The sequence below is a fragment of the Protobothrops mucrosquamatus genome, unplaced genomic scaffold (assembly GCF_001527695.2).
Source record: "Protobothrops mucrosquamatus isolate PMUCROS unplaced genomic scaffold, P.Mucros_1.0 scaffold750, whole genome shotgun sequence".
In the NCBI taxonomy this organism is placed as follows: Eukaryota; Metazoa; Chordata; class Lepidosauria; order Squamata; family Viperidae; genus Protobothrops; species Protobothrops mucrosquamatus.
Window position 1 is genome coordinate 220,817 of NW_015387021.1, and position 17,420 is coordinate 238,236.

The 17,420-nt window shown below is 38.4% G+C and overlaps 1 protein-coding gene across 1 annotated transcript in view; it reads right to left on the reverse strand.

Annotated features, from left to right (window-relative positions):
- RASGRP3 (RAS guanyl releasing protein 3) overlaps positions 1-16,976 on the reverse strand; it is a 30,315-nt gene extending 13,339 nt beyond the window's left edge. Inside the window, exons 1-8 of the mRNA XM_015818491.1 lie at positions 16,804-16,976; positions 15,133-15,235; positions 13,981-14,043; positions 12,590-12,721; positions 10,675-10,822; positions 8,845-9,018; positions 6,516-6,632; positions 5,778-6,053 (exon numbers count right to left, since the gene is read on the reverse strand). Of these exons, the coding sequence (XP_015673977.1) occupies positions 5,778-6,053; positions 6,516-6,632; positions 8,845-9,018; positions 10,675-10,822; positions 12,590-12,721; positions 13,981-14,043; positions 15,133-15,235; positions 16,804-16,873 (1,083 nt within the window). The 5' untranslated portion in view covers positions 16,874-16,976. The remainder of the gene's footprint in view (positions 1-5,777; positions 6,054-6,515; positions 6,633-8,844; positions 9,019-10,674; positions 10,823-12,589; positions 12,722-13,980; positions 14,044-15,132; positions 15,236-16,803) is intronic.
- Between the last annotated feature and the right edge of the window lie 444 nt (positions 16,977-17,420).

Below are 17,420 nucleotides of genomic sequence, written 5' to 3' on the forward strand. Positions count from 1 at the left end.
ATCAGGCTTCTTCACTTTTGCAGGGGAGGAGGGTGTTGCTGCAAAACAAAAGCTGCTTTGTTGACCAATCTCAGTAGTCACAAACAAGCTTTCCCTGTCAGCATCCCACAAGCAAAGTCAATGGGGAAGCCCGCAGGAAATCAGAAGTCTTAATCATGTGAGTCCTTACTTAATGACCCCCATGGTCTTCACTTAACGACACAACCAAGACTTCTGGAATTGTTGTTGCTAAGGACACGGTCATGCAATGTCTTGTTTACAACCACGTTGCTTAACAATGGCAGCTCTGGTCCCAACTGTTGTCGCAAGCTGAGAGCTACCTGTACAGCATTTGCTCCTCTTCATGCCTCCCTAATTTTGTCTAATCTGAAAATTATCCTTGGCATTTTGATTGGGGGGAAGGAAGGCCCTCAAATGTCAGCTTATTAGATGCGGTTGTTTCTATCTCTCTGGGCGGGAAGTATAGCCTGCTAATTTATTGGACTTTGTGTCTTTTGTGACATTTACTGCATCATTTTCAATGTGCCTTCCTCTTTTCTTTCTTTAGATGTTTACTTTCGGCAATAACTGTATGTCATTTATTTTATACTATACCTGGTATCAAGTCCCATCTCTGCCGATTTCAAAACAAGGGATTTATTTATTAGATAAGGGATACCTTGTCTTCTCACAGAATTTATAGAGGATTTAGGTAACCCCATTTTCTGTTTGTAATGTTCATATGTTTTCTACTACTACTTTCATTTTTTTTTCTCAATGCCCCGCCCCCAGAGGGAAATTTGTTAAGTGATAGCCATGATGGCTACCATTCTGTATTCTAACAGAACATTAATGAATAAATCATGGAGGCCAGACTTGAAGGGCCATAGATGTCTCAGCCTACTATAGGGCTCAGTAGAAAATCAATGGCACATAATTATCCTAAACATCTAAAGAAAAAAACTAAGGAAAGACATATTGGGAATTGTAAATGTCAGAAAGGACCTGGAGTCTGATAAACTAGCAGGGTATATATAGTTTCTGCTCAGAAACACGGAAACAATTCCACATAATAAAATAGCACTTGGGGCCTTTAATCCTCTGACTCTGAGCAGATACCCTTGAGATAATTTTACATTATTATAAAGTAATAAAGGCAGAATAAAAATCAAATAAGTAAAAAATAAACAAGATCCAGAAGGCCCCTGCTGTAAAACTGTAGATTATAGCAAATTCACCTCTCACCTAATTTTAAAATCCATCTTTAAAAACACATTTCCTGAGTTAGTTTCAATCTGAAATTTTTCTAAAATATTCATTCAACTGTGAAAACAACTGGGGCTTTCCAGGTATATTTGCATACTTTCAGAACAGATTAATTAAGAGGTAGACATAGTAAGACAACTCTAAAAGCAATTTGTTCCTTCTGGTCTTTCTGTCTTTGATAGCAGCTAGAACACCTTTAGCTGAGAATTGGCAAAGTCATAAATAAAATACTGTTCATTTGGTTTGAATATATATATATATATATTTAAAAAATGCAAGTTTTACTTTGCTACCAGATTTTATATTCCTGACTGCAATATTTGACAGTAGAAAAGGAACAGAGAATAGCTAAGGAGAATAAAGGATGATCATGGGAAAAAAGCAGCAACTTAGTACAGATAGTCCTTGCTTAACAACTGGTCGCTTAGCAGCTAGAAGTTACGACAACCTTCCCAGAGCAACATACCTGTTTTTGAAGTTCTGATGGCTGCATTCCCTCCCCTGCATTGGTTGCTTGGCAACCGGTTTGCATTTATGTCCATTTTCAGCATCCTGTGGTCACATGACTGTGACTTTTGGTCTTTTTTGCCAGTTTCTGGTGTTTACTACCATTTTCCAGCAAAAAAATATATGCCCATTTGGGAAATGATTTGTTTAACAACCACTGCAAAAAAGGTGCCTGGAGTTTGTGGGGATCTGGATGGAGGACAGGCTTCATCTTAATCTTGGAAAAACTGAGCGGCTGTAGATTTTAAGGCCCCCAGTCCTGGAGATTTTCCATCTTTAATTCTGAAGGAGGATACATTTCCCCATTTGGAACTGCTATGCAACTTGGGCGGTCTTCCTAGTTTCACAGATTTTATTCAAAAGCAGATTCACTGTTGTAAGATGGATGGCTATACAAATCATTTAAATAATCAATAAAGCAAATAACCAATTTATCAGATGGGCTTATACAATCTTAACTACCATGTGCAGTGCTAATGACCAACCCTGCTTATTTCCTTTCATTTCCAGTAGCCTCCTTAGCAGGATTACTTGTTAGAAGTAATCCTAATGCAAAACAATTGCAGCTTTAATAGATTTACTAGGATAAAGTTCTACAGTAGCACATGATCAAATTATAACACATTATAGCAAATAGCATTCGAAGAGAAATTTCATAAAACCATGGAAGCAATTGTTATCACCAGAAGCCTAAAAAAAAATCAAAAATAATAGTGCTGCAGATAAAATGACTCAAATAGAAAAGATTTTCAGAGGGTACCTAAAAATATCAAAAGGGGGAGGGCACTGCGAATATGAAACCCACAGCCAAGAAGATTCTTCCTCCATTGCCTTCCTATTTTCAAATGGAAATAGATTTGTAGAAGACCTGTCGATCATGCTTGAAAATTTGGCAGATTCATATAGCAGACAGCAGTAATTCATCTAGCAGATCCCAAGTTCTTTAGTGACCAGTAATTGAATGGATAAAAAACGAAGTGTTCTATTTAAAAATGTCACTGCAGCCATTCCAATCTAGCAATGGCCATTGGCGGTACCAGAAGTGACAGATGTTTAATGATGCCAATTATAATGGCATTATTAAACAATTATATTTTAATCTTCTTGTTCAAAAATTATCAGACCATAAATAATTAACAGGTTTTCTCTGACCAGTAGAAGATTTCACTGGCAAAATGTCTGGATGTCACAAGGGCAGCTAAATTATCCAATCCTCCAAGCTGAGACCCTCTCCTTTATGCATGGAATACTTGAACTCCGACTACTTCTACAGTCGGACCAAATGAAATCAAACAGCCCAACTGAACACTGGACTGGGATAGGCAGTGAATTGGGATCAAACACCTCACCTTCACTGCTTCAGAAATGTATTTCTAAACTGTATAGCTCTCCAAAGCACAACTGCCTTTCTGGTTGCCCTCTAGGAATCACCCTGGGGTTGTGAATTGTAAATTGTAAATTGGCTGCCATGATCACCCATTACTAAGACACTGCTTAATGGCACAGGGAAAACATCTAAGGCAGACATGTCAAACTCGCGACGTCATGTGACGTCGCGCAACGTATCGGAGCTTTTTTGCCATTGCCGGCAATGGGGTGGGCGCGGCTCCGGTATGATGAAACCGGCCCGTGGGCCGGCAGTTTGACACCCCTGATCTAAGGGAAGGATTGAACAGTGTGATAAGGGAGCATTGGAGCAACAGGTGTGGGGACAGAGTATTATTCCTCCACCAAACTTAGATGGCTGCCTCTAACAAGAGCACATGATAAATACCCTATTTTTATTATTTTATTTTCACAGAGGATCTTGATTATTTTTTTAGTCATACTTCTATAAGTATATATGTGTATATACGTGTGTGTATATTTGGGTATTTTTATCTTTTATGCTAAAATAAAGTTCTGGAGATATTAGCAAGAACTCCAGTTGCAAAAAAGAAGGTGGTTACAGCTGCTCTTGTTAAAGTTTAAACAAATCTGAAAGATGCTCTCAACCCATTGCATAATAAATTATGTTACAAAACTGGGAGAGAGCCCAACAATATTAAGAATCATTGCCAACATTCAAACTGCTATAGTAAGTGGAACGGCTGGCAGTCTTCTTTCACTCTACTTTCCCTTAAATACACTTGTTAGTTATTTCACTTTGGCTAAACCTACAGTGAAGAAAAAATGCCCATTACAGTGCAACAATATGCTCAACAGAAAATCAGAATGACAGTTCAGCGCAGAGGCTCCACTGAAACAGTTTTGGGGCTTATAGTGTTTAAAACAGAATTAATGCTTATCATCTGTGTACTAATCCTTGATCATCAGAACTTGAAGGAAAATAATTTTCTTAAAAACAGTAAAACTACACTGAAGAATTCAGCACCATGGTTTCTGGATACAATACCCCCAAATGGAACATTTATACTGTTGTGTCCTGGGCCTGATGAGGCATCTCAGCAGGCCCAGAAATGTTGCAAATGGTCCGGGGCAACCTAAAAGCTTCCCAGGACCAGACTGGCTGGCGCCGGGCTTCTGCGCATGTGCAAGGTGCGAAGAAAGAAGAATTCCTATTGGCTGGACTGCTTGGGGCTTGGGAAGCTATAAAAGGCCTGCATGTGAATAGGAATATTATTATTTTTTTATTATTATTGTGAAAAAATTGGAATTGTATGTGTTCCATCTAGGGGGGAGGAGTGTTGTGTTCTGGGCCTGATGAGGCATCTCAGCAGGCCCAGAAATGTTGCAAATGGTCCAGGGCAACCTAAAAGCTGCCCGGGACCAGACTGGCTGGCGCCAGGCTTCTGCGCATGCGCAAGGTGCGAAGAAAGAAGGATTCCTATTGGCTGGACTGCTTGGGGCTTGGGAAGCTATAAAAGGCCTGCGTGCCTGTTTGCAGACTGCTTGGAGTGGAGTTAAGGAGAAATAAAGAAGTTTGGTTTACGATGTGTCGTGCTTCAATGCCTCGAATCCCGAAACACAAAATATACCATTTATAATAATTCAGGAGTGAATGTTTACCTGCCCCCTCCCAACATTCTAAAGAGAAAACAGAGAGAGGACCCTGAAACATATTCCTTTTTTTTCTCCAATTTTTTTTTGGTGTCTATTCATAAAAGAAGCATTTGTTATAACAACAGTAACAAACCGCTGCAGAAACATGACCGATCAAGTTTGTGTCTTTATATTAGGCACAGGGAGTTTCAGTTTAAGGAGCTTCTCTCTATGCATCTCTTGCGATAACAAAAACTTTGCTAACGATATGATTCCAAGAGGATTCCCCCTTGATCTGGAAAGCATTCTGCATTTTAGCTGTGCTTTAAAATTTCAGAGGAGATATAGCAAGCTTCTAATCTTTGAACATATTAGAATAAAAAGTGGCAATTACATTATCTTTTCCAAGATACAATTGTTCCAATCAAGTTTATATGTGACCTGGATTGGTCTCTCAGCCCAATATTTTTCTGTTGGTTAATTTGACATCATAAAAACAAAACAAGGTATAGCTTGCACAACACAACTTCCATAAAAATATGTGACCATATAAAACTATTCCAGCATAAATCAAACAATAATCAAACCAAACCAAAGGCCAGAAGGATTTTCTAAAGATCTCCCAGAGGCATTTCAGATCAGCAACACCAAACATTATTAGGAAAAAGCTGCTGAGAAAATGTTTTTTTTTAAAATACTTGTTTGAAGGTCTATACATAAAGCAGTTAAAAGGGAACTTCATAATTGAGAAGGCCCAGTCTATAATGACTATCAGTCTATTTGATAGGACCACTGAGACTGTCTTGAATATAGAAGATGAAGGAAGTCCTTAAAGCAAAGTCTGGCTACATTTTTAAAGCTTAAATTTGATTACCAGCCATCAAACTGGGCTAAAAAATACATAACTGATCAACCCAGGTTTATTGTACAGTACTGCGTTATGTGTCCATACTACCAAAATATTACAAACAGCTCCATTAGTAGATCAGCAGAAATTTTTGAACAATCCTCAAGTAGCACCACATAAGGCATTTTAATCTTACCGTCAGCAGATTAATTAAATCCATATTTGGCTCAAGATGGTGGGATGCTGTCTGCAGGGCTACCAGCTCACTCAGAGTGATCGAAAGCTGCTGCATTTTCACAAGGTTAACTTTGTCCTTATTGATCCAGTCTGGAAAAACTACATGAACTGCTATTAGATCCTTCAAGTGGACTCCTAAGATGGGGATTTTGAAGTTAACACAGTCTGCAAATGTTTTGCGGTAGTTGCAGTAGTTTCCATTGGAAGAGACCAGTTCAGTCATTTCATCCCAGTCCTACAAAGAAGGCCAAGAAAAAGCAAGACTCAGCAAGAACATTCTTGGTTTTGCTTTGATTAAGAGAGAACTTAAGAAAAATTACACTGGCGGACTAGAAACTTAACTTTTTAGTAAAGGGAATCATTATCGAATCGCAAAAATAAACCAGATGATTGATTCCTGTATATATTTGACAAAGAGCCATAGTTTTGTGTATGAATACATAAACTGCTTTTTAAAAAGTCCAAGTTTAGAACCTAATTTTTTTTTAAAAAAAGACCTCCCCTGTGTTCATGGTAAAATGTTGTTAGTAATTAAATCAGATGGACCAATGGTTGATTCATATGATTCAGGATAAGAAACATCCATGCTTTCAATCCCCCTTACTTCAGTGGGGAAAAAAGTATATGATATTTAAATATGCAGCGGTAGGAGTATATTTTCTCTATGTAGAATTGAAATGTGAGTTTACTCTCATACCTTGGTAACTTCTGAAGAAAGATAAGAATGAGTTTCTTTGAGACGTGAAATAGAACTGTGACTTAAGCCTCCTACAACAGCCATCAGTGTGTTGAAATTTTGAAGCTGAAGAAGTTTCTATGAAGAAATTCAAACATTTTTGTTAAAAGGTTCATTATTCATCTAAACCAAACTTGGACACTTCAGTTGAAAATGTGTGGACTTCAATTCCCAGAATTCCCCAACCAGTATTAAAGTTCCCAACATTGGGAAACCCTGATCTAGACCAAATGTATGGTTTCAGAAGAGAAGGAGCTAAATAAACTATCTCCAGACAGTGAAATCACACAATTTTATAGTAATTTAGACCAATGGGATTGTGACTGAGGAGTGTTATTTCACAACCAAACCTCAAAAGTTATGTGTTAAAATGAGATTCAGCGGTTTAGATTTGAAATTCAAGTCCTGTTAGAGCTATCAATAAATCCATAAATTCAAAATATTTTGGAACAAAGTTAATGATTGAAAAAGAAGGAAAAATTCCATTACAAGCTTAAATACTGTTTGGAATTTATTTATTACAATAGGCTTATTATTTCTAAGTCCATGACTGTAACATTTTATAGAGAGACAGATGAAGTTAGATATGGATCTACTGATCATCTTTTTCACACTGAATCAATGTTAGTGTCCTGTCACATTATATATATTCGTAGGAATTTGCTTATTCATAGTGATGAAAAAAGAAGAAATGAAAAATGTATGTGGCAACATCATGATGCACTCTTCACCTTTAGTACTTGTGCCCTGATATTGAACACAAGTATAGAAGTTCCTTTGTTTTCTTTCTTGCAGAGACTTGTGTGCACAATCTATTAGAAAATTTGGTTTTGATGTCTTTACACTTTTCATTTGGAACCTGATTGATAGGCACAATGATTTACACCCCATACTTTTGTGATATTCTGCTACATGACACTCTATGCTTCTGTGATATTCTACTTGTGACGTTTTATGGATCTGCTACATGATCTACAAAGATCTATTATCAGGGCCATCCATTAAACATACAAAAAGGAATTGCAAGATGATGATCCATTCTAGAGTAAACCCCCATCATTAAAAAGATTTCAGATAGGTCCTCAGATTCTACCCTTTCTCATTCTAGAACAGTGGTTCTCAACCTTTTTAATGCCGCGACCCCAACCGGTCGTAAGTCGAGGACTAAACCGGTCGTAAGTCGAGGACTAAACCGGTCATAAGTCGAGGACTAAACCGGTCGTAAGTCGAGGACTTTCCCTGCCTGGGAGCGCCATGCATGCGTGGTTCCGCCCCCTGCGCTGGCCGAGGCGTAGCTGGCAAGCGGCAGAGACGGAGAAGGCCGACCACCAGCTGGCCCAGCCCAAGGGAGGTAAGGCACCCGCTGGAAAAGGGAAAAAAATGGCGGACAAAAAAAAATGGCGGACAAAAAAAATGGCGGACAGCCTTGCTTGGCGACCCCCATGAAATGGTCGATCCCCCATGAAATGGGGTCCTGACCCACAGGTTGAGAACCACTGTTCTAGAACATGATATGGTCAGTCAGGAGTAAGGAAAATATCTTGTACGATACACATAAAAGTACACTCAGCACATATCTAAAAAATGGTTTACCCTTTTTATGTAGCCTTTTTTTTAACCAGCAGGTAATATAGGTAGGATCATCAAGAGGCTCAAGACCAGAAGTTAAATGTATGCTCTGCTTTTTATTGATTTTTCCCAATGGCATCCAACAATATTCTTCTGCTCTTACTATACTATTATTTTTATTATTATTTTTAGAGAAGCTGGCATGCCACAAAGCAAAGCAACAGCATATGACTTCGTCCTCTAGAAAATGATGGACATAGTTGCCCAGTGCTTTGCTTGAAAATTTGCCAATCTCCCTCAAAAAAATAAAAATAAGCAGAGATAAAGAGAATATCCTATTGGATACGAGCCTAAAAAAGTATTAAATAGCTTTCAGAAAATTGATGGTGTTTTTTTTTTATAAAAATGTATATGCCACCCATATCACTATTGAAGCAACTCTGGGCCACTTACAAAATGAACCTGACTATGGATTTTGTGTCTGTCATTTTGCAATGGGGCAAATCCTCCCTAGCAGCCATTTTTTGACAGTGCCTACAACATGTTCTTGAAATTCCACATATATGCCCAGCAGCCTCCAAGTGTTAGGGATTTCTCCTCTAGGAGAATCAATCAAATATGAAACTGTTTAAAGCATCAAATTCACCGAATCTTTTTTAACCTACAATTCATTCACATTTTATTCCATGGGATTAAATCAGGCTCCAAAGCATAAAATTACCTGTGCAACATTGATGAATTTTGTGATAACTTCTGCTCTTTGTTGAGGAGTTGGTTTGCTCAGAACCATCAGCTGGACCCACTTTGAGATGCCATTAAATAAAGCAATTGATCTTTCCAGAGTTGGATTGTTCTCCAGGCAACCGTGGATCACATAGCTCTGATAATCTGTAAACTAGTCAAAGGGAGGAGTTTCACTCTCATCTGCTTATCTCAGATCATATGAATGCATCTCCAAGAGGGTGCCCCCCAGATTTGCTGGGAAAGCAAATCCAAGAATTCCTACATTTGCTACAAAAGCCCTACTCCTTAGATGTTCTTGTCCAAAGGAAAATATTTTGAGTATGTGCAGTTTAATTATTATTATTAATGTAATCATCATCATCATAATCACAATTAAACCTTGAATCTCCTTCGCTTATATTTTTTCCAGCAGTCTTCAGAACTTACATTGCTGTGCTGATTTGGATTTCAGAAGCAGTTCTATATAGTGGGATAATTAGCAAGCTGAAATTATTTGCATATACTTTGTATGCAATCTGGTGACTGCAAAGATTATTCCAAACATACTGACCCACACTTAGATGTATGAAATAAACATCCAGTGTTAAACATTCTCTGTTTCAGCTGCTAATAAGAAATTGATGAAGGATATATAGCCGCCCTGAGTCCTACGGGAGAAGGGCGGGATATAAATCCAAAAATAAATAAAAAATAAATAAATAAAAATATTGTTAATGAGTATACTTTCTTTGGATGGGAAAGTTTTGGATTTTTGGAATATCTTTATAATATTGGCTTTACTTACAAACTTAGAGACAAAGTGTAAGTAGAATCAGGTTGATATTTTTGCCAGATGTAAGATCTTATAGATTACATTACTAGTTTAATTCAACTTCTGCTAGAACAATGATGGCAAACCTTTTAGAGACTGAGTGCCCAAAAACCACCCCGTCCCTGCCCTGCCCACCCCCCTGTACCCCGCCTGCCCACAGGGCCACCCACCACCTCCACGGCCCGCCGCAGATCACCCAGGCGGCCCAGCAGCACCACGGTGGCCACACCCTCCACCCGCGCCCTGCAGCATCATCTGCGCATGACGGAGCACGAGGGCGGAGTCTTGTCCCCGCTACTCAGGTGCTATGTCCTTTTCAGTGCTGCTCTGTTCGGGCGGTGCCCAGGGGCAACTCTCCTCTGGGGAGGGCTGCTGGTGACGAGGAGGCCGTGGGGGGAGGCAGGGCTGGGGCGACGGCATGCGTGCTCACAGAGAGGGCTCTGAGTGCCGCCTCTGGCACGCGTGCCATAGGTTCACCACCACTGTGCTAGAATCTTCCGTCTATGTCTCTTTCTACGTATTCTTTTTCTTCCCCAAATACTTCCTCCGCCCCATGGTTGTTGTTTTGCACACAGAAGCTGGTAAATACTTATCAGCCCACCCCCATAACCATTTATTATTTAAGTAAATAACAATTCACAGAGCAAATGAGGATGTCTATTAATAAATATTCTATCCTAGAAAGGCAAATCTATACCTCTATTTTAAATGGACAGGAACTTACAATAGTGCTTCTGGCATCCTAACTGATAATGGTACAAAATTTAATTTGCTCTGGTTAAAAAGATTGTTTGATTTGGTTAATAATTTACCATTGCTACTTCATACATGCAATAAACAAATTATCTCTTGATGCCACAGTCAATAGGTAGTGGGAATTCATGCGCAAATCAGCATTGGGACTTGATATAACATTTCATGGAGCCTTCAGAGTCATAGTTATAGGCACTTTTGGCCATGAATTCAAAGTAGTATAAGAAATTGTAAAATTCTTACAGAGATCCTTCTGAAAGATTTATACTCCAAAAAAGTGAGATGCTCTGCTAGCTCAATGGGTTCCAGGTGATCAAACAATAGGCAAGCTTTTCCTTTCTTAAATGTTTTTTTCCTTTGTGTGATTCTTCTCATCCAATCATAAGAGGGTCTGTTAAAAAAAGAAAAGAAAGGATGTAGAGCCTGGGTTGACCTGATGCCCCAGAAGAAAACAATAGTCATCGCCAAGGCATATAAAGAAGAAGACTTGCATGTTCTTTTTTGGTGTAAAGTCAGAGAGAAGACTTTAAAATCTTCATATGTTATAAGGAGAGTGAGAGAGTTGTTCTAAGTCAGTGTGCCGAGACAAGTACTGGTAGTCCTCAACTTACAACAATTCATTATTGACCGTTCAAAGTTACAACGGCACTGAAAAAAGTGACTTATGACCATTTTCCACACTTACGACCATTACAGCATCCCCGTGGCCACGTGATCAAAATTCAGATGCTTGGCAACTGATTCATATTTATGACATTTGCAGTGTCTTGAGGTTACATGATCAGCTTCTGCAACCTTCTGACAAGCAAAGTCAATGCAGAAACCAGATTCACTTAACAACCATGTTACTAACATAACAATTGCAGTGATTCACTTAACAACTGTGGCAAAACAAATGTTTCATTTAGCAACATAAATTTTGGGCTGAATTGCGGTTGTAAGTCAAGGACTACCTGTACAATATAAGGATATAAGCAGAAGTACATCTGATCCAGCAATGGCCACCCAGCCAAATGTTTCTAGTATTATACTGTACAGTATAAGAATAAACTATTGATGTAACAGTCCTTTTTTTTGTTTCCAGAACCAATTATTTAGATGACTATTACTTCTGGAATAGGAGAGTCCCTCTGCTCACCATTGTTAGCCTTGATTGGTTTTTATTTCTTTCTTATAAAGATATCTCAAAATAATTCAAGAACCCACAATCACAGAAAACTAACCTCCGGCATGCTGGTTTGGAATGATGGAAGTTAATATCCAAAGCATTGAAAGAGAATCATCTTAGAGAAGGCTCACTTATTCTTATTGGACTAGGTGATTTCTTTAGATATTTTTCAACTTTTTTCCAGAAACATTTTTCAAGACTGTGAAATCAGGCTGCAATGTGAGATAATTATATTGCTCTGGTGGGTGCTACCTAAAAATACTATCAATTTTGAAATCTTTATAGAGCAGTCTATCATACTGAATCAACATTAACAATAGGTATAAAAATTAAATAAACGACACTGAGAGGCATTTGAGTGTAGTCAGTACTTAGGATTTAGAACTGTGGACACCAACATTTGACAACAGAGTCTTGATCTACTTAAGAATACCTAAGACACTTGAGAGATTTTTTAAAATGGGAATTGTTTCCAGACTGGGAAATGTGAACCTCACATTCTGAGGTTGTACTGCAATGTCTTCTGTACATCTAGGGATATGTTGCCTGAAAGGGATCCTTTTTTTTCTTTTCATGACTTTAATGCTGACTATAGAAAGCTAGCCAGTTGCACACTTTATTATCAGGATTGATCACTGCCAATTGAATGAACTATTAGAAAAAGTGCTATACTTCTGCAGTATATAGTGACAGTTCCTAAAATCTAATTGCATCAATGCAATTTCATCAATTGGGAATAAAACCTGCCTACAGCCATAATGCCAATTCATTCTTTAAAGTAGCATTTCAGTCTTCTTATATCTATATAGCATAAACTATTTTGTTTGTTTGGAAAATTATATATAGTATACTATATATAAACCTTTTATAATTTATATTATTATTCTACATACTGTAATTTCAACTATGGCACACCAATTCATTTTTGCTTCCTTATAACGCTGTTGAGATGCTATTTAATAATGGTACCTTACAGATGATAATCCTTACATGCTAGAAATGTCGATAAGGTGTATATGTTCTTCATAACCTAGATGGCAAGCTAATTCTTGAAACTCCTCAGTCAGATGAGCCAAACCAAGATCCAGATTAAATTCTGCAGGAAATTCCAATATCCAGTACCTGAAATTGTTAACCCAAGAATTATTCATATATCAGCCCATGGATCTCATTGCATTACTATGTGATCTCTCAACCACAGAATGTTGTCTACTCCATGAACGTAGCTCCATGACTATTAAATATTCAGCCTGACATTTACCCTGTCTAACAGAGAAACAACAACACCCATGCACAATAATTCTTCTATAAAACCCAAAAAGGATTCCCTCACAAATAAATTCTGTTTCTCTTGCTCTCAACTCTGGGACAGTATTTAATCATCCTAGAGCGGTGATGGTGAACCTATGGCAGACATGTCACAGGTGACATGCCATGACATTTTTAGTGATACGTCAGGCCTCTGGCCCCTCTGCAAGACACATGAGAGGCCCCTCTGAGCTTTCTAAAAATCATGGAGCCTCTGAGGTCTCTAAAAATCATACCAGAATGTGATGTGATTTTCTGCTCTTTTTGGAGGGTTGCAAGGCCATTGCAAGAACATTCTCCAAAGTATCCAGGTTTTGTGCAATCTAGAATTGCCTCAAACAGGCATTTTGAGAAATATTTACAATTATGTATGTATTCATCTATTAATAATAAATTTAGATAATTTATTGCTCTTTATTATAAAGTGTTTTTCTTTTGTCCAGGGAGTAGGGGGGTGACAGGTCAAGGTTGGTATTTTCTGAGGAGTTTGCCTAACCCAGTGGTGGTGAACCTATGGCACGGGTGCCAGAGGCGGCACTCAGAGCCCTCTCTGTGGGCACATGCGCCATCGCCCCAGTCCTAGGCCTTCAGCTGGGTTTTATAAAACCTTTTCGCTTTAGGCCTCCGCCGCTGTGTACAAAAAAAAAGGTTCAATCAATCAGTCAATTTCAACTTCTTGCAGGGAAAAAAAAGATCTTGCAAAGTTGGAATTGATTGATTGAACTTTTTAGTCCCACCCAGTCTGCTGTTACCACTGCAGCCACGCCCACCCAATGGGCCACACCCACCCAATGGGCCACTTCCACCTGGCACCCGACGATGCATAAGTGGGTTTGGGGTTGCAGTTTGGGCTCTTGGTCTCTAAAAGGTTCGCCATCACTGGCCTAACCCTAACCCCTGGCTTAGAGATATGAGGGAATTTGATTCTGGAGACTTCCATCATTACTATTCAGAATCACTTTGCACTTAATATAGCTCCCTCAATAGTTTCAATTTAAACAGGAGGGGTTCCGTCTCTTAAGCCTTGAAAATGATAAAAGTACATTTCTAGTTAAATTTAAAATTCCATTTACCTCATAAAGTAACAGATTTTTAAGCGGATTTCACTGCAGTTTCCTCCATTGGTATTTCTATATGTAAATTAGTTAAAGAGGTTTTTAAAACATTTCTTTGGTTTTCTTAAGTTGCTTAGGAAAATTTGATTTGATTAATTTGATTAAGCTATTACTGTTGTATAGTTTAATTGTAATTGAATCTGATACATTTCTTTTATGCTTTTCTCCTTAAATATACCCAAACAATATTAGAAAGGTAGGATGTAAATATGATTAACTAAAAAAGTTCAATGCATTATTATAATATTATTACAAAGATTATAATAGAAACTTAAAGCTATATTCAATGTAGCACAATATGAATAGAGATAGAATACCTCAATATAATACTAGGAATGATATATTTCTATATATTTTGCAATTCACAAGATATACATAACTTATATAATGCTTAATTTTCCACCACAATCACTTTGAAGAAATTGGACACAATCTCAGGTTATTCATTTCTTAAAACAATCCACAGTACATGGTTAATAATCTGCTGCAGTTTAGCTCCGGCTTGGTAGTGTTGTCCCAGTTTTTTTTAATTTCAACAAATAGGAACTCCTAAAGAAGTTCATTGAAGTTCTATAAGAAATGAAGTTTTATACCATGTGCAATTGTTCCAACTTTGTTCCACGAATTAACCGTTGTTATTTTTTTTCATTAATACAGAGGGGCTTTTAATGAAATTTATAGTTGACTTGAAATGCCAGCTGCCTGCAAAACAGAAGTCTGCAGCCACATTTAGAGTTCATTTATTTTCCTCCAAATAAAAATAATTGCTTCTAGATTTTAATTATACTTGTCAAATGGCTTCACTGTCATCATCAAATTCTACCTTGAAATGTCTATGGAGATTCTCAGTCATAAAGCTCATAGTTATCCCAAAGGTGCTTTTTCACGAGGCAACTGGACTTTCTTGTTTTTCTTTGAAGATGTTTCGCTTCTCATCCAAGAAGTTTCTTCAGAGCTGAAGAAGCTTCTTGGATGAGAAATGAAACGTCTTCAAAGAAAAATTAAAAGGTCCAGTTGCCTCGTGAAAAAGCACCTTTGGGATTCTACCTTGAAAGTATTTTGATTACTGTTACTGGATAAACTGATTCTTGGAACTCTCTGAAAGGATATATATAAAGAAGTTTATTTGCCAGTTCTGTGGATGACAGATACCATCGATGCATTAAAAGAAAAGTTCTCGGCAAATTATTGCCATTCAGCTCCCCTTTGTCGTCTGTAAAAAAAAAAAGATAAATTGAAAATAGAACAGTGAATATGACTGAATGAGAAAAAGCATCCAACTGTTAAATTCCTGCACAAATATTACTAAATAATTTGTTTCTAAATAGAAACAAAATAAAAAATAAAGTTTATGTTGTGAAATGAAATAAATTTATCAGAAAAATCCATTCATTTGGCGTATAGTATTAGAGTAAAAATGGGGTTACACCAGGCAATTCTCTAGAATACATTTCCCCAATCTGGCACCTGCTAGATGCATTGGACTTCAACTTCCATAAACATTCTTTCCAATATATGGTCAGTTGGTTTCAAGTTAGCAAAATTATTTTACAGATGTTGTCTTAGTGAGGCAATAGCAATAACGCTTAGACTGATATACCATCCCATAGTGCTTTACAGTGCTTTCTGGGCAGTTTACAACATCAGCATATTGCTCCAACAATCTGGGTCCTCATTCTACTGACCTCGGAAGGATGGAAGGGTACATCAACCCTGAGTTTTGTCAGGTTGAACCCCAGGCTGTGGGTAGAGTTTGCTTGCAGTATTGCATTCTAACCACTGCATCACCAGGGCCATTTTGTCCTACATCCCATCCTATTTATGTACTATTTCTTAGAGCTGGCTGATGAACTAGAACAGTGATGGCAAACCTTTTAGACACTGAGTGCCCCAAACCCACCCCATCCCCCGCTCCGCCCCCCACCCTGCCCCACCCACTCTACCCCACCCCACCGGCTCGCAGGGCCACCTACCATCTCCATGGCCCGCCCCAGATCACCCAGGCGGCACTGCAGCACCATGGTGGCCACACACTCCACCCGCGCCCTGCAGCATCATCTGCATGTGACAGGGCGCAAGGATGGAGTCTGCTGCCTGGATGACATGTCCTTGGCTGTGCTGCTCTGCATGGGCCACGCCCAGGGGCGACTCTCCTCTGGGGGGGGCTGCTGGTGAGGAGGGGGCCAAAGGGGGAGGCAGGGCTGGGCAACGTTGCGCGTGCCCACAGAGAGGTCTCTGAGTGCTGCCTCTGGCACGCGTGCCATAGGTTCGCCACCACTGAACTAGAAGATATATTAATACAAATCTCTGCATTAGAAATTCATCTGAAGTTATGATGAACATAGTTTTTTACTGAGTGTACTTGGCTAATGATATTGTGGGTATTAGCTTAGCCATTTTTTTTGTTATCATAACCTTTTCCCATGACAGACTGATTTTTCACATTTGACTGTATTCAGCCAGGCACAAGCGGCATTTTATTAAATCGTTCCACTAATTTTAATTTTGGTCATTATTTCAATGGAATGCTTTAATTTAGCCAGCCTCAACTACAGTAGTTCATAATTTCAGTTTATGGAGAAAGTTCTAACTACCTTGAATTAAACAACTCTGAATTAAAATTAAGATAAAATATAACTATACTAAATGAATTAGTCAAAATACTATAAATCCAAGCCACTATAAATGCAATGATATGCAACAAATAGGGTTAATACACTGAACATGGTAAATTAAGAGGAAAGTATTTAGATGAGTTAAAAATATATTTAAGATTTGTACCAAACATTTTAATGCAGGTATTTAATAGTTCATCCAGTGTTGCAGCTTTTCCAAGTGTGTTGGACTCCATTGTCCTTTGAGCCTTGTCAAAAAAATGACCACACTTTCACCACAGCAACGAAAAGCAAGAAGGGCCCCATTCAATAATTGTAAGTTGCATTCTTCGTGACACTTCAAAAAACTGTGAAAAGATGATGAGAAAAGAGATGTTTACATCAGGGTTTATAATTCAGTTCACCTCTGCAGAACTGTCCAGAGCTTTGGATTTGATTCCAAAACATGTTGCAGAGCACATGAATGTAGCCCATCTCTCCAAGTCCAAGCAGCTGTCTCTTTTCTTGTTGCTATCTCATGAGCCCAGGATAAGATGCAGCTGCTTTAAAGAGTAACCGACGGCTGCTATATTTATTTTCCTAGCACCTTTTGGGAATTAAACCTGAACACTGCATAGCTGCATCTCAGAAACAGTTTATGCAGAACTTTCATAACTGACAAGAGTGGGAATAAGATGGGCAATAACTGCAAAAGAAGACAGCTCTGCCTTCCTGATGGATGATTTGCAACAACTCTAGTACTATCATTATTCACAATTGTTAATAAAAGTACAATAAATGTTA